This window comes from Pelodiscus sinensis, chromosome 3 (assembly GCF_049634645.1).
Source record: "Pelodiscus sinensis isolate JC-2024 chromosome 3, ASM4963464v1, whole genome shotgun sequence".
In the NCBI taxonomy this organism is placed as follows: domain Eukaryota; kingdom Metazoa; phylum Chordata; order Testudines; family Trionychidae; genus Pelodiscus; species Pelodiscus sinensis.
In genome coordinates, this window is record NC_134713.1 from 157,833,140 (window position 1) to 157,859,441 (window position 26,302).

General features: G+C 43.1%; 1 protein-coding gene across 9 annotated transcripts; it reads left to right on the forward strand.

Annotated features, from left to right (window-relative positions):
- The first annotated feature begins 322 nt into the window (after nt 1-322).
- On the forward strand, nt 323-26,288 carry PSEN2 (presenilin 2). Of its 9 annotated transcripts, none has more exons than XR_012902952.1 (13): nt 418-567; nt 1,334-1,400; nt 6,031-6,195; nt 6,968-7,197; nt 8,571-8,712; nt 10,687-10,754; nt 11,913-12,133; nt 13,118-13,216; nt 16,203-16,280; nt 17,673-17,795; nt 18,725-18,843; nt 24,243-24,372; nt 25,714-26,288. XR_012902952.1 is itself a non-coding variant. In XM_075925317.1 (13 exons), exons 3-12 carry the CDS (start codon nt 6,049-6,051, stop codon nt 24,368-24,370), a joined length of 1,383 nt encoding a protein of 460 aa, XP_075781432.1. In that variant the 5' UTR covers nt 418-567; nt 1,334-1,400; nt 6,031-6,048; the 3' UTR covers nt 24,371-24,372; nt 25,714-26,288. The 9 variants fall into 9 exon arrangements, 8 of the variants coding, with proteins under 8 accessions (XP_075781428.1, XP_075781432.1, XP_025037909.2 ...); XM_075925317.1 differs by having other exon boundaries at nt 24,215-24,372; XM_025182124.2 differs by having other exon boundaries at nt 24,215-26,288.
- The last annotated feature ends 14 nt before the right edge of the window (nt 26,289-26,302 follow it).

Consider the following 26,302-nt stretch of genomic DNA (forward strand, 5'->3'; position numbering starts at 1 on the left):
ACGGGGCTAAAGCAGGAGCACAAAGAGCCCGGACTCTGGGGCAGAACCTGCTCGGGCAAGCCAATGAGCTTCTCCAAGGCCCCGGAGAGCGATCGATCGCTCCCTCGCTCTGTACGACCCAGACGTGAGCCGGGGAAACAGGGAACTCCGCTCACGCCTCCTTCCCATTGGTTGGTTCTCCCGGCCCCTGCTCTTCATTGGAGGAGAAGCATCTGGTTGGGCGGACACGGGTTATGGCCGACAGCCGACTGGGCCAATCAGAAACCCCGCTAATTCTAGGCCGGCGTTCGGAAATGAAACGCGGCGGAGCCAATGGGAGTGGAGCACAGCGGGGCCGGGCTGGGTTCGGCGGACTTGTGTGGGGCCGCTGCAGATGCGGCGGGGGGAGAGCGCTGCGCCGAGCCGAGCCGGGTAAGGCTACCCCGGGCTGCGGGAGTATCTGCGGCCCGAGCTCCCCTTGCACCGGATTACTGGTCCCGGGTTCTCGGTTCCTGCTGGCATCGCCCCGCCACCCCCTTCTCCTGCGCTGCCGGAACCTTTGCTGGGCCGGGGCCGGGCCGCAGGCGGGTAGGTGCCTGGAAGCTCGGAGTCGTGTCCAGCTCTGGCGGAGGCCACGGAGTCCCCTGCTGAGGGGCGCTCGCGAGTGACCCCGGCCCAGCGTGTCCACCTCCCGCCTCGTAGCCGGGCTGTAGAATTGGGCTCAGTTCGCTAAGCACTTTCCCAGTGTCTGTCCCTGGCTCCTTGTCCTGCGTGCACGCTGGCAACGTGAAATCTCTGCCTTGGCAGGAAGTATGTGAACGTGCATAATGCTTAATCCCCGGGCATATCTGGTCTTCAAAGCAGAATCGGAAGGTCCTTACCTCTGTTTTGTAACGGTACCTTTGGCTAAAGCTGAAACAACGTAAATATTTTATTCTAGTCCTTTAATATTAGTTGAGACCTGAAACCACCCATGAATTAAACTAAACTAGTCAGTTTCATGCTGGTGTTAGTTTTATTTTCTGTTTCTGATGTCCTCGTCTTGGGCTATGGGTGTTTGGCTTGAGAAGACTGCACGACAGCTACAGACAGATTGTTTTAGAGGACTTTTTTTTGAAAACGTGGCAGCTAAATAGTTTTTGCACAGACTTGTTCTTCTATATTTTAGAATCTAAAATGAACTAATGCTAACATTGTTGCTCTCTGAATATTCCCTTTTTTATGAACTACTGCCATATCATATTATTACATACAGGTCTGTGCTTTAAATTGCAGTGATCCTAGGGTGTTAACAGGTTGATCTTCTAATACTTATAAATCAAGTACTTGACACTTCTTTTCCTATTTTTTAAAGCACAATTCACTTGAGAATCTCCAAGCACTCCATGGATATCTAGCTCCACATCTCTCCTGTAAGGAAGGTGAGCATTTGACTCTATTGTCTAAATAAGGCAGAATGCAACTTTTTAGAATCCGGTAGAAGCAATAGCAGTATTGGAGAAACTGAGTGCATGGGAAAGGGGTGTGAATGTTCTTATTTGTCCCCATTTTGGGTCAGCTTAACAACAACCAAGGGATATATTCTCTTAAGGAAGATAATGCATAAAGGAAACAGGACTTTTTCTGGCTTTGCGTGGAATCAGTCATCCCGGAGTAGAGCCATTGTGGCGCGTGTTCCCAGTGGAGGCCACGTTCAAAGGATCCCACCTGTGTTGATCACGGCATAAACCCAAACCACACTGTGGGCAGTAAAGAAACAGGCAGTGGGCCACATACTGCGTAGCCCTGCAATATACCATTAAAGCAGAACTTCATAAGAAAGGGAAGGAGAAATGGGTAGAACAATGTGGCTTAATCTGATTTTATTAGCATGGTTGGAGATTGTCTTAAAATCACTTTGTCACATCTCTGCATTTTTATTCCTCTTTCAAAGAGATGCCATCAAGCTTTTTTTTAAAACATGATTTAAAATACAAAAGTCCTTTTGTATTGTGTTGCTAACCCCCAACATTACTGAAACTGCCATGCCCTGAAGTTAGTGGAAGTGGAAGAAGATTTGAGACTGTAACAGTCACTTCTGCTACTTGTTTCACTTCTGCACTTGGCACAGCTTGGCCTGTGAAAACAGACTATTTGGTGACCCTTTCTGGGTCCTGTACTGCAGCACTACATTGTATTTTTCAGTATGCAAATACTGCAGGGGAAAGGTTACACTCAATTGACTTTCACTATTGTGTGTATTATGGGGATGAGGGGGACATGCTCGACAATACTTACGCTGTGTAAAACCTAAATTGGGGCCAAGCCCCTAGAGACTGGTCTTTAACTCTTACCTTGGTTCTCCAGCACATGCAGAAGCTGTGTGGAACCATCTCCGCTACTCTGGCCAGACCTATTACAGTCTAGCTGCGTGTGTTATCTAGCTTGTTCTCACTTCACTGATTCAGAAGAATTTAGTGCCTCAATGACTGCATATACATCACAAGCCTGACTTCCTCTTTAAAGACTCAACTTCATGTATTTCATAACTTGCCTAGTCTTTTAGAAGCTTGGTCCTAAATTTTCAAGAAACGTGAATGCACATGTTCCCTCTCGCTCTCTAGCTACGTCTAGACTGCAGGCTTCTTTCGGAAGAAGCTTTTCCGGAAATGATCTTCTGAAAAAACTTCTACCAAAAGAGTGTTCACACTGCCAAAGTGCATCGAAAAAGCCATCTGCTTTTTCAAAAGATAGCATCCACACTGCATGTATGCTCTCTTGTATTTAAGCTGTGATTACTATGGACAGAGTGGCCACCAGGGCATCTGTGCTTTTTCCTCTTTCTTCTTCTTCCGAAAGAACCCATCCACACATGCCTTTTTCCAAAAGAGCTCTTTCAGAAAAAGGCTTCTTCCTCATAGAAAGAGGTTTACCAGTGTCAGAAAAACCCCTCTGTTCTTTTGTTGTTTGGTTTGTTTGTTTTTTAAATAAATCAATTGCAGTGTGGATGTAAGTAAAGTTGTGGGGTTTTTTGTTTTTTGGAAAAATAACCATTTTCCCGAAAAAACTCTGTTGCGTCTGTCTGGGTGCTTATCAGGCACTTATTAGCAGGTGACTTGCACATGCAAGAGGGACAGGCACAAAAGTGAATGTAATCTTTTGAGACCTTGGGTTGTCAGGTTTTATTCTGCTGAGCTAGAACATAGCCCAAGACTGAGTGTTTCTACCATCTCTTCCACCGCCGAACTGTGTTGCTTTTATTGACAATACAGAAATTGCACTGATAAGGCAAGAGGGGGGAGTTGTTTTCTTAAAAGAATATCTCACTTAGGAGATAGATTTTCTTTCTGAGATCTCCTCTTTGGGAGGAAGAGACAAAATGAGTAAAGATCAAGAGTAGTTGGGGGGAGGAGGGGAAGGAATTTAATTATTCCTCCTAAAGCTAAACATAGCAGCTATGTCTACACTGCAGGTTTCTTGCGCACGAACAGCTGTTTTTGCGCAAAAACTTGCAGAGCATCTACGCTGCACGCGTGTTCTTGTGAAAGTAAAATTACAGTAAAGTGTCGGAACAGAGGGCTTCTTGCTCAAGAGTTATTCCTCTTCTCATGAGGAATAAGCCCTCTTGCGCAAGAGCTCTTGCGCAAGAAGGCAGTGTGGATGGGGCAACAAGGGTTTCTTGCACAAGAAACCCCTCTGGCTAAAATGACCATCGGATCTTTCTTGCACAAGAGACCGCCTACGCTGCCATGGATGCTCTTGCGCAAAAGCACATGGCAGTGTGGACACGTTCTTGTGCAAGACCTTTTGCACAAGAGTTCTAGCGCAAAACAGTTTTTGCACAAGAAGCCTGCAGTGTAGACATAGCCAGTGAGAAGAAAGAGAAATCTCCCAGTTATCTATCAGACTAACAAGTCAGAAACTCCTGAGGATGTCCTGCTGTTTAGCCGTGGCCAAGTCACTGAGCTTCTCTGTACTTCCACTTCAGGTTTGAAAGGGAAATAGCCATCTCTTAGGCCATGTTGGGCTTTCTTTGTCATGATTCTTGGCTTAAATGCTCCATTGATGTCACAGGGAATCATATGCTTACAGCTTTTAAATGAATCTGCACAAAGGGGTGGGTTTTTGCCTTCACCAAGAGTAGCCTGAAAACCAAAAGTGGCCAGATTCAGTTGACTACCTCTCTAAGCTGAACAGCAAAACGTTAAGTCCTGGATCGAGCTGCCCTAAATATGCTGTAGCCTCTTTTATAAGGATGGGGAGGAGAAATAGGTACATTGTTAGGGTTGACTGAAATCATGGCATCCTTGGCTCAGGCAGGCTAGCAAGGGCAGTGCCCCCAGTCTCTCCACTGGATGAAAACAAAGTTGTTCCTCTTGACTCTTCACCATGCTACTGTTTTTATTTCTGAATAGCAGTATATGGAATCAGGCCAGCACCATAAGATCTGCACCATTAAACTCCAAGCTGTTGCCCTTTCAAGTGTCTTGTTCTTCCTCTGTGAAACAATGCATCTGGGACCGTGTTGGCTAACTTGCAGTGAGAGAGCATTCCTCTTTCAGGAAACCAGTTTTCTTATCGTGCTTGGCAGGGGAGGGGAATAATTCCCTAGGAAATCCAGAAGGCTGCTATGAACTTACATTTTGTGACAGACCGCTGCCTGCCTGAAGCCTCACAAGCAAAACCCCTCCGACATCCCAGCAATATCTGTGCCCCAGATGGCCCTTGGCTTCATACACTAGTGGTGGGTCTTAGAACCCAATCCCACCTACCCCGAACAAGTTCTGTCCGGTTCCAAGAAACCAGCCACAGATCCCTGGTCAATTTACCCTCTGGATCTTACCCACAAATCACGCTGAGCCAATCCTTTAGCATCTAACATCTAAAGGTTTATTATTACAATAAAGAAAACCATGAGAGTAAGGTTGTTAAAGGATAGTACATTACATGCATCGAATCTCCCAGTTCTCGATGCAGGCTCTAGCAGAGATGTTACAGTTGCTGGCTCAAAAGTCCTTGTTGCACATCCTAGGATCAGGATGGGTCCACAGTTCTTCCTGGCTCTTCGATCCCTGAACTGCTGCGTCGGGGATGAAGTGCTGAGCTGAGTACCAAGATGGAGTCGACCACGTGGCCTATTTATCCCTCCTTCCTGGTCACCTGGCCAGCAGCCTATCCCTGTGTTCCCTGCTGGCAGCCCTCAGGTGTCAGCCCTCATTCTTTAGATGTGTCCTTGGCCTGTTGAGTGCCATTGTCCCACAGGGCCTCGCTAATTAGCATGTCCATAGGCCGGGCTCTGCTCAATGCTCTACCACATGCAGAGAAATATTCAGTATCCATACAGATTACAGATTCCTAACTGCACACACAGACATTATACAATCACATGACTAGCGTACATAGGATTAGCAGACAGTAAGCTTCTATTCAACACCCCTCATGGCCCCCTTTTATACCATTTTGGGGCCAACACCCCCACCTATGGGTGCATCAGTGATCTGGCTGCTTTCCTCAAATTCAGTAACGTGACACATTTGAATAGATTGGCCTGACTCCAGCTCAAGTTCTTAGTGACCAAAAATTTACTACCATGTGGCTGCTGCTTGTTGGTCTGGCCTGTGGGTGTTGAATTCAGGCTGCTTGCTAGCAGACAAATGAGCACTTCACGACCGGCTCTCCACAGAGGTGACCCTTTGTTTGGACCATGGAAAACGAACTGCTTTCTAACCCTTAGAAGGCTTCCTCCTGTCTCAAAGTCGAGGTACTGTGGAGAGGCGAGAACAGATGCAGCAGCTCTGCTCACTGTGGCCCAAAAGAGGACTTGCCTTTTACTACAGCACTGAATTCCACTTCCCCTACCCAACTGGTTAGAAGAAAAAGCCCACTATCTAGTTGCGTCTAGAGCATGATGCATTTTAGTGTGCTAGTTTATCATGGTGCAGTAAGATGGAAAATCCCAACACCTACTGGGTCATCCCCATTGCAATGGTTTCCAACTTGGTATCTGTTGCTTTTGGTTTGTGTCATGGCTTTAACGTTTTCTCTCTCTCCTCTCACTGTGTTTGCTTCTAGGAGCTGTATGAGAGACTCATGATGATCACGTTCATGAATAGCTCAGACAGTGAAGAGGAAGCCTGCAATGAGAGAACATCACTGATGTCAGCAGAGAGCCCTCCCGTATCCTCCTACCAGGATGGCCTGCAAGCACCAGAAGCATCAGAAACACCGGCACACAGGGTAGGTCTGTATTGCACTGAGAAAGGAAGGAAGTGTGACATGATGCCATTGCTGCTCTACTGAACAGATCGCACAATGCCCTCCAGCTACTCGGTCCTAGGGTCAGTCTATCCTTGTTTCACAGGTACTGCAGCACTTTGTATGTTTCTTAAATAACAGCAATAGCGCTCATTGTCACTTTCCCATAATAGTCTTTTCTTTCCCTGTCTCTTCATGCCCCTCCTTTCCTAGTTGCTAGAGTTTTGGGTTGTAAGCATGATCCAATCCACATGACTTTTTTCCGAGAGATGTTCTCTCTGGCCCTTTAATTAAACAACAAGGAAGCTTAAACTAACTGCCTGATCTACTCTCCAGAACTTCCTTAGTACCAAGCAAACAAAACATGTTAAATTGGAGCTTTATCCAAGTAATAGAGAAGCAACCGTTAATGGAAGGACAGGATTGCTGATAGAACAGATTCAGATGGCTAGGCACCTGACCTTTCAGCTAGAATTTCTTTCAATTGCAGTTTTGTGTGCACTACTCTCCTCGGCCCAGTTTAAATATCTGCAGACACTTCTTCTTTAGATAAAAATAATTTTCCAGGTCATAGCATGTTTGACACAGATGGTGTTGGCATTCCTAGTGGTAGGGCTTACACGTTCACTTCCACATAATTGGTGCCTTCTGCTATTTTATGGGGTACTTCTGTATATCACCAGGAAAAAAATTAGTGAATGCTCTGCATAGAAAATAGAGGGTCTTATGCATACTCTATAACCTGTCTTTACAGAAGAGCCATACTGGTGGCAGTCGTAGCCCTAGTGATGATGTTGATGGAGGTAATTCTGAGTCAGGACTTCCAGTGAGAGACATCCCTCTGGACAATGAGGAAGAGGAACTGACGCTGAAATATGGAGCAAAGCATGTGATCATGCTGTTTGTGCCTGTCACGCTGTGTATGATTGTTGTCGTTGCCACCATAAAATCAGTGCGCTTCTACACGGAGAAAAATGGGCAGTTGTAAGTAGGTTCCTAAAGGCAAGAGATGACAGCCCCACACACATGCTGCATTATAAGCACATTCTGTTTCTGTGTACACAGAGATGAATGTACCACAAACCTTGCACAGTGGGAACCTTTTCCCACTCAGATAAAAACTAATGCTATAAACAGGCAAAGGCTATTTTCTTGACTTACACTAAATATATGAAGTTCAGCTGACAGGAATGAACTAGTGTACCTGCTATAAAATCAAAGTCAGAAAAGGGCACTGATGTAGGGGTAGTCATTTGGCTAAGCCTTAAAGTGATTTGACTCTGGGTACCTCAGAGTCGTCTGAAGTTGCTTTTCATTGCATAGAAACTCGAGCTGGATTCTCTGTCTTTTGAGCCACCAGCTGACAGCAAATGGGATGTAGTACACTCATTTGGGTTGATGGAAAGAGTGTCTTATTGCTCAGTGGTCTCTCTGGCTTTTAAAGACTCCTGTTCATAGGCACAGAGAAAGTTCTATCCATCCCTCCTTGGCCAGGATCGTGACAGAGGACATTCTTGGGGCTTTAACAGAGGAAGGTTTTGTAAGGTGATAAACAGGGGACTAGTATGTCCCTGGAACGTAGCTCAAGGAGACAAAATGTTAGGATGTATGAAAAATGGAAGCATTAATGCTGTCTTTAATCTTCTCACAAAAAATGTACAGCACAAATAGAAGGGTCCAGAGATAAGCAACGGAAAAAACTAGTGGCCTGAAGATATCTACATGAGCACAAAGAATGAAAAGTCTTTTAAAATAAAGCAGCTGAAGTTAATGGTTTCTTCCTTATTTGTGGTCCATACGGTTTTCTGCAGCGCACACTCTATAGGAATTAGCACTGGGATCTTTGCCATCATGAGTCCTACACAGACGTGGGAGGACAAAGTTTATCACAGTGGCTACATAATAGGCTAAGGGAGGGCTAGCTCAGTAGTTTGAGCATTAGCGTGCTAAGCTCAGGGTTGTGAATTCAGCCCTTGAAGGGGCCATTTAGGGATCTGGGGAAAATCTGTCAGGGATGGTACCTGGTCCTGCCATAGGTGCAGGGGATTAGACAGAAGAACCTCTCAAAGTCCCTTTCAATTCCATGAGAGAGGCATATCTCCATATATTATTTTGGGGGATGGGGTAGCTCAGTGGTTTGAGTATTGGCCTGCTGAACCCAGGGTTATGAGTTCAGCCCTTGAGGGGCCCATTTAGGATTCTTGGGCAAATCTGTTAGGGATGGTACTTGGTCCTACCATGGGCACAGGGGACTGGACTCAATGACCTCACAAGGTCTCTTCTAGTTCTATGAGATAGACATATCTCCATATATTTATTTATTCCTGTCTGCTACAATGTGTCTCTTTTCTCTGCAGGATCTACACCCCTTTTAGTGAAGATACGCCTTCTGTGGGCCAGCGTCTTCTGAACTCTGTGCTGAACACCATCATAATGATCAGTGTTATCATCGTAATGACAGTGTTCCTAGTTGTGCTGTATAAATATCGTTGTTACAAGGTAAGAGATTTATGCAGGATGACATACAAGTCCTGTAATAATCAGCGGAAGCACCACAAACTAGTTTGGAGAGGGTTTATGTGTTGGTGAGAGACATGTAGGCATTGTATTAGTTCTTCTAAATTTTACACATAATAGGAATCGCCTTGTAAAGTAGCCATTTCCAGCAGTTATAGACTTTATAACTCTTCGCAGCCAGTTGGCATTCAGAGATAACTAACCTGCTGCTGGTCTCTCTCTTGCTCCTTTTTTTTTAAACTGTTGGGAACTCATAGATAGGTTTTTTTTTTTTAGAGAGTAAAACCAAAACCACACAGGCCCCATCTCCCTCTCTTGTGTGTGACAAACTAAAACTCAAACAGCTGTTGCATAAAGTTCTACACTGAAAAGAAACCACATGGTTTTTTTTGGTCTTTATTTCTTTTAGTTGGCTTTTTAAGTATGGTCACTCAAGTACTTAAATTTGAGCAAAAATACACTTCACATATAACAGCTGTACAAGTGCTGTCTAGCACTAGGTTAACCTAAGTTTTTATTAAATAAAACTTGTGGATTTCCTCCCCAATCAACTCTCTCCCCTCCCCCTCCCCCCAATCCCTAGGCTATCTCTTCCTGTAAGTTAAAAGTCTGTGACTTTGTGCTGTTGTTTCCATTTTGGCTTGTATCCTGTAGCTTTGCATGAAGAGATGACAGAATTTAATTTCTTTCCTGACTGATATTAGCAAACAAAGATGTCTTGGTATATCTACACCAGGGATACTCAACTTTGGAAGCCCCGGAGGCCACAGTGATACTCTCAGTACATGCCGAGGGCTGTAACTTAAGCGTGGTTGCATATACATGCAAATATATATGCAAATAGCTTCTTTCACACTGACAGGCATGAATACAAAGCCCTTCCCACAATGCCCCAGTGCTTCCAGCACCACCACCTTGGAGGTTAGAAATACCGACACCCTGTACTAGTCTTTGAGCCAGCCCATGTGCTTGTGTCTTTCAATGCTAACCCTGCTTGGGAGATGCCTCGCCGTTGTGGAATATGTTCCCAGTGGAGGCCATGTTCAAAGGATCCTACACACAGGCCGTGCGTTGAGCCCTGCATAAACCCAAATCCACCGCAGGTCAAAAACGCATGTTGAGTAGACCTGATCTACTCTATCCCATCAGTTTCCTGTTCTTCAACAGTGTAATACCAGCTTTCTGAGGAAGTAGGTAGTTCCTGGCTGTGAGGATTGGTTTGGAGTTGTCTGTGGTGAGTGTGGTAGGGCAAGAAGAGGAGAGTAGTTAGAGGAAAAACCAATTAATTTCTTGTCATGTTGTGTGAAGTGGCAGCAGGCTGCCCAGGAAGAGATGTGAGATTTCTTCTATGAGGTGGAGAGACTAGAAATTGAGATGTAAACTTGCACATACTAGTAGCTGAATGTCTTTACAGAGAAGGAAGAAAAAGGTGATCAAGAACAGAACCCTGGGGGGGATACCAACGGGCTACGGGGGGAGAAGGGGAACTTACTAAGTGGTCAGATGTAGAGACAGAAGGACAATCCTGAGGACAACTGAGAGAGTCCAAGGAGGAAGGGATCAGCTGTGAAAGCAGAAGATAAATTTAGCAGGATAATTGCAGTTAATGGCAACCCTCTCTCGCTTTGAGGAGCCAGCCATTGGTAAGTTGAGCCAGGAACGTTTGTGTGTGGAAAGGTTGGAAGTCAGAGTGCAGTGGATTCAAAAGGGAACTGGAGGAGAGGAAACCAAAGCTGCAGGTAGCATGCTCAAGGAGCTTGGAAAAAGATCGGGAGAAATGGGGGTGGGGGTGGTAACTAGCTACCCTTCTCAATGGAGTGCATGTGTGCTAAGGGGAAGACCTGTCAGTCTGGCAACCTGTGGAGGTCCCTGACAACACTGCTGCATGCAACACTACACCATGGAGAAGAAGCCATCCAGCCATGTCAGATTCTCTCTTGTCTTTCCATTGAACAGTTTATCCACGGTTGGCTGATTCTTTCATCACTGATGCTGCTTTTCCTTTTCACCTACATCTATCTAGGGTAAGCACAAACATTCTGCTTGTACTATAGTAATTCATGACACCCTTGTGTTTTCAGCAGGCAGTAAAACTGGTACCAAAGAAAAAATACTGGTCTCTCCCTCATCTCTCTTCAAAGACTGAAGAGTAGCTGTAGAGAAGCTGCCTGTTACTCAGACTTTGTTGTCTTTACAAAATGCACTATGGTTCATCAACTAGCACACTTATAAAATATTGTCAGGCAAACTAAGACTTGGTGGATGGTGGTAAACCTATGGTTGCTTCATCTTTGCCTTTTTAAAAATGGCAAATTACGTACCCTCACCCAAAAAGCTCCACGTTTGGGCTCCTGAAGTTTGCCACTTGAATAGTGAGCTCTACACTGAACAGCCCATTTTGAGTAGTGGCACCTGAAAAGCTGGGCCTAAGTGAGCTTTTTCTGAGGGTGCAGGAGTGGAGTGCTGTGACTTGAAACAATATGCATTATTTTACACTTGCCACACCTCAGCCAATCTATTCCCCTTAACTTCAGTGCTGGGTCACACCTCACATCTAGCTTGCTAATGGGATTAATTTTTTTTAATTTGGTTTTGAAAATTGTACCTTGGGCAGGGTGCTTCTCCTTTGCTATCTCTGCTAAATGCTGTCCACCCCACTGCCTCTTATTTTCTGCTCAGTTTGGAAATGCTGCTCACCTGACTGAGCATTCCAATCATTGGTGTCACTCGCTGTCAACCCCAAAGTGTAAGGCAATGCAATATTTTTGTGCTATGTAGTGCCCTCCTGTACTTCCCGCCATAAAACTATGGAGAACTGGGAGCTGTCATTGACAGCAATGCTGGTGGGCAATTAGTGATGGGGAAATAATGATGGCATTTTTTGCTGTGGGTGAGAGCAATGAGTTTGTGGAGCTGCTACTGCTTCCAGCGAGGCCTTGTGATTGCTGCATATGTCAGTCCAGTACAACAGCGTGGCCACTGTGGAGTCTGATGCTGGGAATGGGGCGGCTCACCTTACAGATCTGTCACAGCCCTTCTCTTGGGCAAGTGGAATATTTTTAATTCGGGACCCACTTCATCTTAGTCGGCCTGGAGGTCTAACTATTTGACTAGTGCTGCGAAGGCATCTTGCTTGTCCGTTGGATATCGTTTGGCTAAATCACCTTTGGTTTGTTTTGCAGCGAAGTGCTGAAGACCTACAATGTGGCCATGGATTACCCCACCTTGTTCTTTGTCATCTGGAATTTTGGAGCCGTTGGGATGATCTGTATCCACTGGAAGGGTCCGCTGCAGCTCCAGCAGGCCTATCTCATTATGATTAGTGCGCTGATGGCATTGGTTTTCATTAAATATCTGCCCGAATGGTCAGCGTGGGTCATTCTAGGAGCCATTTCCATTTATGGTAGGGGTTGAATGTGACTGTTATAATGTCTGTCTTTAAAGTGCAGAACTTATGGAGAAGGAAAGACTGAATGTATTGGATTGGTGTGGGAAGTTGGTTTTACCCAGTCATAACCTGGAAGTAGTGCAAAGCTCTTTGGCTCCTTACTGGGAAAGTGTATTTTTTTGGCATCACATACAGAAGTACGGCTTTACTGGCAACTCTGGGGGAAACTTATCAGCTGACATTCTAAATAGTTGGGAGTTTTCCAGGGATAAGCTGGCATCCAGGAATGAAAAGTACAAATGCATGAGCTCTATAAATGACAAAATAATAAGAGTCTTGAAACAATGGATGTTGAAACGTATTTTATTAATGTGCACTCTGATTCTGTACACCTTCAGTGTGATACAGTCTCATTTTAAGGAAATGAGGGTCTATTTTAGTGCATTAATATTAGCCAGTACACTAAAAAAAATCTTTTAACGTTTGAACTGGAAGGCTGTGTTTCAGCAAAGGAAGGAGTCTTCAGACAGACTAATTATGAGATGGTGTTACGGTAATTTTACCAACTGTACATCATGATAGGGACAGTGGTATTCAAGAATGACAATAGGTGGGCACCAAGCACAGAGGACAGTTACACCCCAGAATGATCTCAGGTGAGCACCAAGCACCCCAGCTCTGGGGAGCAGCTGCCAGCTGGTCCACATGGTGCCCCCCTCACCCACAACTGATGGGTGGGCTGCTCCCCTTCCCCAGGAGCCCTGTGATGCAGCTGCTCCCACCCCTGCTCTGACTTCTTGCCCCCTCCCCCCCAACCTCATGCCCTGAGCCTTCCATGCTTCCCGACACCCTGCTCCAACTTCTGCACCCACATGCCCCACGCTCCCAGAATATCTTTAGATGCCATTTTGACGGGAGATGGGGAAGAATTGCCCATGAGATTTGAAATGTACAGAGCATGTGGCTTGAGATCAGAGTCTAACCCTTTTTTCTTCACAGATCTGATAGCTGTTCTGTGTCCCAAAGGACCATTGAGAATGCTGGTAGAAACTGCACAGGAGAGAAATGAACCAATATTTCCTGCATTAATATATTCATGTGAGTGATCTTTTCCAGATTTAAATGCTAATATTTTAACTGGATGTATATCAGCTCCAAGCTTATGTCCATACTGTACCAATGAGCAGCATTTTCCTTAGCTCCTAGCTCACAGAATTGCCAGAGTATTTATCCTGGAACAAACACTTGTATATTGTCCAAACTAGTATTTATAAAGGTGGTCAACTAACTAAAACTACAATAAGGTCACAAACTGTAGTCTAGACATGCCATTAGAAATTCAGTTGTTTAAATGCTGATTTACCAGTTTTTGTCACTTTAACATTGGCATGCATGTTGTGTGGGTTACAGTCAACATCTTTCACGCTGTGAATCAGCCTATTGTGGCCTTAAACACTAGGGCTGTGTCTACACTGGCGTCCCTTCGGGAAAAGGGATGCTAATGTAGCACTTTGGAATAGGCAAATCCGCGGGGGATTTAAATATCCCCCGCGGTATTTTCATTAACATGGCTGCTGCTTTTTTCCGGCTTGGAGATAAGCTGGAGAAAAGCGCCAGTCTAGACATGATTCTCCGGAAAATAAAGCCTTTTCCGGAGGATCTCTTATTCCTACTTGAAAGTAGGAATAAGAGATCCTCCGGAAAAGGCTTTATTTTCCGGAGAATCACGTCTAGACTGGCGCTTATCTCCAAGCCGGAAAAAAGCGGCAGCCATGTTAATGCAAATACCGCGGGGGATATTTAAATCCCCCGCGGATTTGCCTATTCCAAAGTGCTACATTAGCATCCCTTTTCCGGAAGGGATGCCAGTGTAGACACAGCCAAGCAGTAAGTCTGCAAAGTCAAGCACTGCTAGGGTATGTCTACACTACCACCCTAGTTCGAACTAGGGTGGTTAATGTAGGCAACCGAAGTTGCAAATGAAGCCCGGGATTTGAATTTCCTGGGCTTCATTTGCATCTTGCCAGGCGCCACCATTTTTAAAGCCCCGCTAGTTTGGGCTCCGTGACCGTGGCTACACGCGGCATGGACTAGGTAGTTCGGATTAGGCTTCCTATTCCGAACTACCGGTACACCTCGTTCCACGAGGTGTGTATTAGCAGGTGACCACTGCACACAAATTAAACCCATTTATGCCTGTGTTGATTCCTGCATACAGCTCCAAACGGGCATTATTAAAGAGTATAGTCTTATAAGGGCTATTACAGGACATTAGCTGCTACAGTAGTGTCTGGCCTGCACTGCTCAGATGTTGCACTGAGATGACTGCACCCTGCCAAAGAAACCTATGTACAATAGTCCTGATGGCAGATTACTCTGTAGAGCACATAGGCTGGCTGTAGGAGCCCTTTCTAGCCTGTATAGATAAATGGCCACTCTTATCACACTGATGTGTGTGGGCACTTTTCTGTAGGGCAATAAGCAAGATGTCAAACATCTGTCACAGGGCTGGTTCTCCTCTCCTCCTCCCTCCAGGGCTGGGATTGCAGGTGCAGTGTATGATTTGGGTTTTTTTTTTTTTTTTTTTTTTTTTTTTTTTTTTTTTTTTGTATTGCTGCTTGTTACACATTTTCACTATCAATCAGTAACTTTTTATTGAGGCAGCATTTTCCCCTGCTCCCACCCCCCATTTAAAAAATATATTATTCAGGAAAGGCACAAGTACTTCTAAGAGCTTGGGACCTCAGATGTTTAATGTCTTCATTAAGCTGTGAGACCATTAAATCCATATAGGAAGATGGGTGGGAGTGCAGGTGTTCTTTACCTCTTCTTAGTCTACCCAGTTTTCCTCGCCTGACAAATCTCTTACCTCCAGAAGTGACACATTTGTGGTGATAAATCCCTAAGTAGGAGGCTTGTGGAGAAAGCAGTAATGCTATGGCTACTACCACAGTAACATTGCTGCAGAGGTTATATGAATAGCGCTGAGTACATGATAAACCTTTCTCTTAGATACAGGATACTCAGTGTGGCGGATGGGAATTGACATAGGCTAATATAGCTGCTCTTTTAATGAACCCTTTTCCTGGCTCATCCCAGAGCCATAGAGTGATTGGAGAGGATTCCCCTGGATGTTGTGCTTTTTAGCAAGGTTTCCATTAAGCTGAGGGAGGGAGAAAGGGCTCTGGATAAAGTGTGACTCTCAGCACAGCTACTAGATCATGAACATCTTCCGCTATAGAAGAAAAAAAACCGCAGTAAACTAACTCAACACAAAGTTTATTTTGCCTGACACCCATGTGTCCATTGTAAGACTGAAGTCTATGGATGCTTCCAAGCCATAACTGAACCTTGAACGGAAGAGCAGTCTTTATCTGTCTGCCTTGGCTCTCTCAATGCTTCCAGGAAAGGAACCAGAGCCCTAGCATACATCTTGAGTAAATCTCTGCCTCTCTTCTGATTTCAAAAGGGCCCCATGCCGTCCTTGCACTAGGGGATCAACTCAAAAGTTAAATCCCAAACCTTCCTCTGGCTGCCCTTGGGTATTGTCACTGACCTCCCAAGAGACTTCCAACATCCTCCTCAAAAAACAAGAGGTAATTTAAAAAACAGAAAAATCCCTTTCCATTATAGGTAAGTGGAAAAGAAAGAATGTAACACAGAATGCTACAGAAAACCTACCATTAACTCTCCCCTTAATAGCACTTTTCCCTGGGCCCCCCCTTTCCTTTAGCAGATGAAGTGGCTACAAATGAGGAAGACGATGACTTGGAAAGGTAAGGTTCCAAGAGCCATAGAAAACAAAATGGCTTCATTAGATGCAGTAACTTGTTACATCAGTACTGCCATGTGTAATATGCTGCGTTGCCTCCTCTCCTCCCCCTTCCACCTTGCAAAGTAAATAAGGGAATGGGACTATACTATTTTAGAGATAATTTAAGGTGTGGGTTTTGAGTGTGTTTCCCCAGGAAGATGTTTGCTTGTTGTGTAAAATTCAGGATGAAAGTAGAATCACTGAAATATTCTCTAGCTGAACAGTCAGTGACCTGCAATTGTCTACACACATTCTTTCTTTTCTTTACAGCTGCTATGGTGTGGACAGTAGGAATGGCAAAGCCAGACCCAGCATCAACGGGCTGTAGTCAGCAGACATGGGATTCAGGTTTGTTTGTTTCATTCTTGATGGAGGATAATGTCCTATAGTTACAGTGTCTTTGGTTTTCAAATTGCAAATCTGTGATCTAATAAATGCAGGCCCCTTCTTAATTAAACTTGTGCATGTTTTGTCATTTGTCATGTTGCATACTAGGCAGGATTATAGTGAAACCTGAAAGATTTGGGTCTTTTTCCCTCAAGTCCTTACCTAGCTTGTCAATACAAGTTTACAGAATGCTGTAGGTAGGTCTGGAATTAAGATTTCATTGCTTTGTATAAAAGCATTTTTAATATGTCTTCAAGTGCAGTTAGTAAAACCCCAATTATCTAAATGCTTAGGGCACTTCTGGGTTTTTCACATAATTGGGGTTGATAATTAAAGTTTATATTATAACTTGTCTTAACACAAAAGTGCATGTCTTAAAAAGGAATTAGCCAAACCTGACTTGTGATGTAGTATCTTGGGGAGTGAGTTGCTTTTACTATAAATGGCTGTCCCATTAAATGGCTGTCCCATTAAATCACTAAAAATATCTGCTTCTGTTGCACTTCAGAAACTAGTAGTAGCTCTCTTAACAGAATATTTAATTTTTTTAAAGGGGTGAGGACAGAACAAATGAGCCTTCAGGCTCAATATGTTCAGAATAAACCAAGTATAACTACCGGTATGTTAGTCAATGTACTAAGTATAGAGCAGCAATCATGCCTTGGCATAGATTAGAAGCCAACTGTCTGGTGACGGGTAATACTAACATTTTAGTCTGCTTGCCTGTATTTGCAACTATGTTTTTAACTGTAATTGGGGGAGAGATCTCAAAGTTCCTGTTGTATTGCATGCAGAGGAATGTGTTGAAGCCATTTTACTTCAACAAGGCAGTATTTTGACAGGCTATTTTAAAAAAGGGTTAGATGCTGCATGAAAAATGCAGCAAGTGCCTTTTCATTAGTGCTGTAGAGAAGATGACAGATTCCATCAACTTCATTGCTAGATCAGTCTAGATGCCATTCTGAAAAGACTTGTGTTGAGTTCGGTGGGTGTTGGCTTGGACACCATCACTCTAAAGACAAGAAAGGTGCTCTATTCTGTCTGAAGATTAGTGCAGCTCTCAAATGCTAACAAATTGCCAAAGGGGACCATGGTATGATGGCATTGTTACTATTTCAGATAACATTCTAGATATGTACTCTTAACAAACTTATTTAGAATCTATATTTGATCCACTCCTAATGAAAACTACTGCTGTACACAGGCTTTGGCCACATGTTCTTTTGGTTTGGTATAGGTTCCATAAAAGGTGTTGACCTTATGTTTCTAAAAATATTTGATTAACGTAGATAGTGTTATTTTTGTCTCCTTCTTTGGTGTGTGGCTTGGTGTCTTGTTTTTATGGGAACCCAGCTGAAGATGTGAGAGAGAACCATGACAATCCTACATACGTAGATTCCGAAATCTCTGAGGCCAGGAGTCCAGCTCTGATCCATCCAACAGCGTCCTTATTAGAGGAGCTGGAAGAGGAGGAAAGTAAGGCAAATCAGACTTGACAGTGTGCTTTTTAAATGGCATTCCTACCCTAGACTGTAAGGGTCAAATTCTCCCACTCCTCATGTTGGGAGCACTTTGCTTTCTGAGCCATTCCACTGAAATGAATGGGACAATCTAAAAAGTAAGATATGACTGTGAGTAAGAAGGATATCAAACTGACTACTAGGATTCTCATGCTGCAGTATCTATTCTAAGTATGCTTAGAACAGGAGGCTCTGTTTCCTAAGGTCTTCACACACTGTTTGGGTTTTTGGTACTAATTTAATTATATCCATTCAGAAACTGATGCAGCTGTGTTGCTTTCTAAATGGATATAGTTGTCGGGGGAACCCCATAGGGTGGATGCAGCTATAGTTGGTATAAAGGCATTTAAAGTCGGGTAATCCTAAACTATGCTGATATAAGCACTCTTATCCTAGTACGATTGCCTATGCTAGGCAGTTGGAACCATTTTGACTAGATCTGTGTCTAATTCGCTATAGTTAAACTAGTACCAAATCTTATGCAGAGCAGCCTTTACTAGGCAAATGTTTTCTACTGAATGGTGCCCACTGAGTTTGAGAAATTGTCCTATTGTAATGCTGAAGCTCGTAGAGTAGGTTTGCAGAGGGTGGGAGAGGAGCTTCTTTCCAGTTAATGAAATCTTCCAACCAGCCCTAATTATGGTAGAAGAAATGTTCAGAAGTTTTGTGCATCTTATAGAGGGAAGTCTGTTCACTTCTGTCAAGTGAATAAGTAGGCTGCCTATAGAAGGAGGATCCAAATAACTGTGCCATGGAAAACTAATGTCCGCATGGTAGTCTGTAGCAGTAGTCAAGAATGGAAACTTTGATCAGTTGCATTAGAGGAGGGAGAACCAGGGAAAATAAAGAAACAGGAGCATTGATTTGAATTTTTCATTTCAACAGGGGGTGTCAAGCTAGGCCTTGGAGACTTCATATTTTACAGTGTGCTTGTAGGGAAAGCAGCTGCTACTGCTAGTGGAGACTGGAATACAACACTGGCCTGTTTTGTAGCCATTCTTATAGTAAGTAAAACTGTAAAAATTCCTTTTTGTTTGTGGTATTGTAATATTGATGGATATATAAGTAACTGGTCTCTGTTAAATGTTGCATAGTAAGTGGAGAAACCCCCTGTGAATCTAGCCACTGTACTATATCAAAGAATACTAGGAATGGAAGGGACCTTGAGAGGTCATCCAGTCCAGTCCCCTGCCCTCATGGCAGGACCAAACACTGTCTAAACCATCCCTGATAGACATTTATCTAACCTACTCTTAAATATCTCCAGAGATGGGGATTCCACAACCTCCCTGGGCAATTTATTCCAGTGTTTGACCATCATGACAGTTAGGAACTTCTTCCTAATGGCCAACCTAAACCTCCCTTGTTGCAGTTTAAGCCCATTGCTTCTTGTTCTATCCTCAGAGGCCAAGATGAACAAGTTTTCTCCCTCCTCCTTATGACATCTTTTTAGATACCTGAAAACAGCTATCATGTCCCCCTTCAGTCTTCTCTTTTCTAAACTAAACAAACCCAGTTCTTTGAGCCTTCCTTCATAGGTCATGTTCTCTTGACCTTTAATCATTCTTGTTGCTCTTCTCTGGACCCTCTCCAGTTTCTCCACATCTTTCTTGAAATGCGGTGCCCCGAACTGGACATAATATTCCAACTGAGGCCTAACCAGCTCAGAATAGAGCGGAAGAATGACTTCTCTTGTCTTGCATTAACAGGTGTGTTGAGAGCATCCCAGAATCATGTTTGCTTTTTTGCAACAGCATCACACTGCTGACTTATATTCAGCTTGTGGTCCACTATAACCCCTAGATCCCTTTCTGCCGTACTCCTTCCTAGACAGTTGCTTCCCATTCTGTATATGTGAAACTGATTGTTCCTTCCTAAGTGGAGCACTTTACATTTGTCTTTATTAAACTTCATCCTATTTACCTAAGACCATTTCTCTAATTTGTTCAGATCATTTTGAATTATGACCCTATCCTCCAGAGCAGTCGCAACCCCTCCCAGCTTGGTATCATCTGCAAACTTAATAAGTGTACTTTCTATGCCAATATCTAAATTGTTGATGAAGCTATCAAACAGAGCCAGTCCCAAAACAGATCCCTGCGTATGTATGGGTGATCAGCATGGGCACTCTGATATCTCTGGGACAAGCAGGTGATCCACTCTGAACTGTAGTTCTGGGACAAAAAAATCCTTAAGGAACAAATAAGGGCTAGTCTAACTAGAAGCACTACAGCAGCGCAGCTGTGCCTCTGTAGCATGTCTGGAGATTTTTCTAAGATAGGAGAGAGCTCTCCCATCCTCCTAAATACTTCATCTCTGTGAGAGGCAATAGCTATGTTGGCATGAGAAATTCTTCCACTGAGGTAGTGCTGTCTACACCCAGCACTTACGTGGGTGTAGTTTTATATTGCTCAAGGGGTGTGGTTATTCACACCCCTGAGCACCATAAATTATACTGAAATAAGTGGTAGTGTAGACAAGCCCTAAGGTCCATATCTCAGTTTTATATTGTTTTATATTGCTCAAGGGGTGTGGTTATTCACACCCCGGAGCACCATAAATTATACTGAAATAAGTGGTAGTGTAGACAAGCCCTAAGGTCCATAGAGCTCAGGGATAGTGGAACAAGTTTCTGGGGAAAGCCGATAGAATTGTACTGCTGATTACTCTTGCTTCAGTGAACAGAGATCAAGGACTCTTGTCACTATTAAGAGTTAGTTGCTGGGCTTGATTGGCAAGTGCAGATAAAAAAAAATCTGCCTCTCGATGACAGGAGCTGCCTCACAAGGATAGAAGAGGTTTGTACACCTCTTTTGTGTTGGTAACCCTAACAAATTGATGAACTTGATCAAAAACCCTCATCAGTTTCTGGCTATCAGCCTCCAACATGTCTGTTGCTTCACAGTCTAACTCCTCTGAAACAGTCCTCCTCATTGTGAAAAAACTACCATATTGTCACGGTCATACCATCATCATGCAAGGAGCTTAGCACCTTGCGAATCAGATCTCCACGGCTACATGCTTTGCTCTTGTCACTGCTGAGTCGGTAGGGTGGCGATTTTGATGCTCAGCATGCACCTTTAATTAAAATTTTGACAAATGTTATAAATCTGGTGGTCAAAAGAAGCAGTTAATCATAGTGCACTGAACATAAATGGAGTATATGCGAGGCTTGCTAAACACAGCTTTCAAAACCTCACGTATAGGGAAGAAGACTTAGTCATCTAATCCATCCTCTGGGCTGGTCTGTTCCCTATAGCAGATGCTCTCCAGAGTCTGGGATATCTGTATTGCAAATTTTAGGGAAAATGGTGCTTGTGTGCTGGTTTCATCTTGTTTCTCAGACTTTCTAGCCCCAGAACTATCTGTGGTGTTGTAGTGCTCAGCCATCCTTATACTGATCTTAGCAGCACATGCAGAAAGAAATTGTGCCCACTGAAGGGGGATGTGGGATCCCACCGAAGGGTGATGTGGGTGCCATCCTTACTGTATGTTTGTCCAAAGACTGTAGAGGGCTATACATACAGAAGTGGAAGGGATATGGGCATACATGTGAGTGTAGTGGGCCTTATATTGCCACTTGTCTTAGATAATGTCAGTGCTTTAAATGGCTGAGCACTTTCTTATAGCTGAAGCCCTCGAGAACTCCCTAGCAATTTAAATCTAAATTCTGCAACAGCGCTTTCCTGGCTTCTGTAGCAATTAAGCATGCCATGCTGGGACTTGTGCATCCATTTTTAATACTAAAAATAGCATTGTTTATAATACATACCTAATGACCTCAATACAGGAGTCCCAGTGTGGCAGTCTCTTCTCATTTTCTAATACGCTTTGCCGGTGGGGCACACAACTACGTTGCAGAAGTCATTGGGGAAAACTAAGGGCTTTGGCATCTGGATGGTGGTGAGGGGACACTTTGGGCTGGGTTTCAGAGTGAATGCCACATAAGGATGGATGGGGCAGTTCAAACCACTTTGTGGTAATTGTTTCATGCTGTCTGTGGGTCAGGAAGAAAAGTGAATCAATTACAGGTTGAACCTCCCTAGTTCAACACCCTCTGAACCTGACTGGTGCCAAACCAGAGAATTTGACAATCCACGAGAGGTCAATATGGTTATAGCAGCATTACCAGCACTTTCACTGCTTATAGGGCTCTTAGAATACATTTAGGGGTAAATTACAGCTAAAGAACAGCACAGAACACAGAGAGCCAGGACTGGTGCCTGTGTTTAAAAAAACAAACCAAAAAAAAAACTATATGGGAAACTTGGCCAAACACATGACAAATGGACATCCAGCTAACTAAAAGCATTCTGCACCATGGAAAGTGCTGGACTAGAGAGGTTCAACCTGTACTCCCCCTTCTCCCCCCTCCCCCCAGCTTTCTTCACAACCATGATGGTTAAAACCCAATTTTTGTCACTCTCTAGCTTTCCCAGCTTGGACTTGCTACAGAACAGATGATCCAACTAGCGGACCAAATTTGGTGATGTATCCTGGTCATCTGCCACCTGAGGCACACTGTGCATATGATCAGTGTACAAAATAAAAGCTTGGCTTCTGAGCTGCATTTATCTAGCCAGGGATTGACTTGTGTGCTAGCTTGTGGCACTGGTTGCTGAAGCATGTAGTAGTATCTCCATTCAGCTAGTTTCCATTCAAAATTTAAAGCTTCTTCTAAGCTCTATTTCATTTACTTGATGTGAAGTATCAAACTTGGGGAGGCAGTGGAAATTTCACTTGTCCCATCGCTATATAGTAAGGTGAAATTGTCCTTGCATAGGAGCAAACATCAGCCAAACAGCTTGCCAGGTGAGAAGGCAGATTGGGAGCTTTTTTTCACTTAGACACCACTCACATCACTGTGCTTATTGCCGTTTTGAAGTACTTAGATATGAAAAGAGCTATATAAACAAGGATTGTGGAGACTGTGGCTTAGTGCCAGGTTTTCCTCAGATAAACAGGCTAAGTATGAAGTTTTGTCTTAAAAGATTTTTGTTTATAAAAACCAGTACAAATCCATTGTCTTCACTCTCCTCTGGAAAAATGTATTGCTAGTCACAGTGTCTTGTTTTACATGTCTGGAGGAGTTTGGTTGTGTTTTAGGGGTTACCAAATGAATTTAAGAGGCAGCACGTAAGTACATCTTTGGAACTCCTTGTCATAGGATGTTGTGAAGGCCCAGACTGTAACAAGGTTCAAAGAAGAGCTAGATACGTTTATGGACAGTAGGTCCATCAATGCTTATTGGTCAGGATGGGTACAAACGGTGTCCCTAGCCCCTGTTTGTCAGAAGCTGGAAGAGGGCTACAGGGGATGGATCACTGGATAGATGTGTGTGCTGTTCATTTCCTCTGGAGCACTTGGCATTGGCCACTGTTAGAAGACAGGACACTGGGCTAGATGGACCTTTGGTCTGACCCAACATGGCTGTTCTTATGTACTTAGGTACATAGCTGGCTTTTTGTGGGAGGTGGGGAGAGAGAGAATTTCTTTGATGGTAAGAGATCCCTGCAGGGCGGAAAGTGCAACCACTGAATATCTGGCTTGAATTAGATTCTAATTTGCCTTAAAATCTAGGGATCTTGATTGCCTGTGTCTATTAATGACTAGCCATTGGATGTTCCCCAGAGTTAAAGGGAAACCTAACATCTTTCACTGGTGAGAATCTTTTAAAGAAAATAATTCAGACAACTGTATTATGTGTCAAGGAAACAGTACCCAGATGTGCATGTGCATGCCTTTCCCCTCTCTAAAAATCTCCCAAAACTATTGCTTTGGCTCTGATAAAGACACTCCAATTAAAACTGAGATCTTGGTCTGCTCTGCAGCTACCAATACCAATAGTGTTTACGCCAAAGGAAGTCGGAGGGAACCAGGATTTTTGTATTATGGGTTTTTTCCATAGACCTTGACAACTGGAAAGATGTTAAAAATAGATCTATGCTAATCCTTGTATGGAAAATTAAGCTTGTGTTTGTAGCTAACTAACTTAGACACTTATCTGTAACTGATCAGTAAATGCCACATAAAGGTGTAGAATGAAGATTAGAAATAATAGGCAAATTAACCATTCAGTGGTAGCTGTGTCTTAACAAAGACATTGGTGCCTCTTGCTTATACTGCCTTCCTGGCTCAGAGCTTGTGATCTAAATTGCTGAGGTGGCCCATAGGTCCTCAAACTATGGATCAAAATGTAGGCTGCCATTATGCGTGAAATTAGGGTCTACATTCTATCCCCTCTAGCCCATGCAGAGTTCCCTTTTGAGCAGTACAGTGTATAACGTTCATCTACTGTGATGCCCATGACAAAAGCATTTATGGGTCTCTAGTATGTGTAATGTCTTCTTTTGTATTTGTTCCCTTCTCTGTTAGGGTTTATGTCTGACTCTTTTATTGCTAGCTGTGTTCAAGAAAGCATTGCCTGCTCTTCCCATCTCCATCACCTTTGGCTTGATATTCTACTTCTCAACAGACAACCTGGTGAGACCTTTCATGGACACCCTGGCATCTCATCAGTTGTATATTTAAAGGTGAAGAAAAACAATTTGGAAGGTTATGGGTTGTTTTTTTTAAAGCCTTGCTACGAAGTATGGCATTTTAAACAAGGAAGTTGTATAGTTTTACACTTAGTGCCATATATTTTCAAGAGAACTTTTTAAAGTCTATCATGGGATACTTAGTAAAATCTAGTGGCTGACATCTCATGCTTTTTCAAGGGAGTTAGGTACCCATTTCCTGTTGAAATTCACTGGAAGTTGGCTATCTAAGTCACTTGGGTTCCTTTGAAAACCTAGCTTTGGCATTGGTGTTTGAGCAGTACCTGAATGTACTCAAGCTAAACATCACCTGTTGCAAAAGGAGAGAGCCTGTATGTAGTACAGGCTGACAGATGAAGAACCTTACATGTACATTTTGGGAGTTAGGACCTATGGTTATGCTTTAACCTGGAATTGCAGAGGGCTGATTTGTACTATGTAAGACTTTGCACAGCACTTTGAAAGTGATATGCTAACTCTAATTGAAAGTAAGTCACAGAATCCTCATTGGACAAGAGAGGTGACCAGTAAACTAATGTAACTGGCTGGCTGTGAACATTAGACCAGGAGACTGTTAGGATGTTCCAACACTTTGGGCCTAATTGTGGAGGGCTCACTGAAATTCGGATCTGGCCCTTTGTCTTAAAAAAGTTGCTTAGTATTATCCTAATGTGATGTAGCAAGTGAAGTTTTTCTTTCTAACAAGATGCCCTCAGATGGATCTAAAAGCATGAGTCTCTGACTAACCTAGAAGCTCAGAAGCTGTGTACAAACTCATTAGCCCCTAAGTGGATCATACTGGAAGTGTGAGTTACAGTTTCCTATGCTTTCCTGGCAGTTAAAGTGCTAGGAAACATCTTTGTTCACTATTACAAACCTCAGATGACCAAAAAGATTGGAAATATGACAGAACTTCTATTGAACCAGTTTAACTAACTTATTCTTGGCCTGATTCTTGTGTGTAATATAATCTTTATAGGGAGAACTGTTACCTCTCCTTTGTAAAGAGATTGTTTTACGCTAATCTAGGCTTGACTTATCTATTTTTTGGTATTGTTTAAATACTTTGAGACAAGATTAGAAAGACCATATAAATATTTATTGTAAGAGTGACTATTTTGGAAATACATTGCTACTGTTTGTGATATTTTTTTTTTTTTTTTAAGATACAATCATATTTTATCTGCTATCTGTTATTCTAAATAAGGCATGGCAGAAATTGAAAATAATTGCAAGGGTAATGTAACCCCATAAAACCACAATACTTATTGCCAGCTAACATCACATGTTTGGGAGCTTCTTGTTAGATATGTTAACCATTCTCTCTTTTTTCAGTGTGTTCTTTTTCTTCCCAAAGTTCATTTTTAAGAAATGGAACACCTTTGATTTAGCTCATGTCAGGTAAATAAACAAGCTCTTATTTTTCTTTGACCATTAATCACCGTGCAAAATATACCATTGTGAAATACTTGTGTCAACAAATGTGGTCATATCAGCAACAGTAAAAAATTAATGTCTGCAAATATTCTCTTTAGGAGAGGCACTGACTTCTGTATTTTTAAATTTGTTTTTCCAATAGACATATTAAATCTAACCTCCTTTGATATTTAAAAGATGCTTATTTGATATATTAATAAAAATTAATTCATAGTTTAAAAAACAATTTTTAGTTTGGATGTTTGTATGGATTGTATGCATCTCAGCTTGGTCAAACGTACTCAGTTCTGTTTTTTGTTGAGTCTATTTCACTGTCATTTTCTCACTACTATGTTTAGGTTAAAATGCAGCAGCAGAGGAGTTAATTGTTATAAAAGCTGTGTCTATGGGAATCGGAAAAGAATTAGCATATTTCAGTTTGGTTTTAAGATTTGTGTAATTTTTTAAATAAAATCTCTACATTTTGGGCCAGATTTGAATGTGATCA

Coding starts and splice junctions, on each gene's coding strand:
- PSEN2 (XM_075925313.1), top strand. CDS start 6,049: ATGATGATCACGTTCATGAATAGCTCAGACAGTGAAGAGGAAGCCTGC. Junction 6,196..6,967: donor CAGAAACACCGGCACACAGG/GTAGGTCTGTAT, acceptor CTGTCTTTACAG/AAGAGCCATACTGGTGGCAG. Junction 17,796..24,214: donor GGAGCTGGAAGAGGAGGAAA/GTAAGGCAAATC, acceptor CTTCTCTGTTAG/GGTTTATGTCTGACTCTTTT.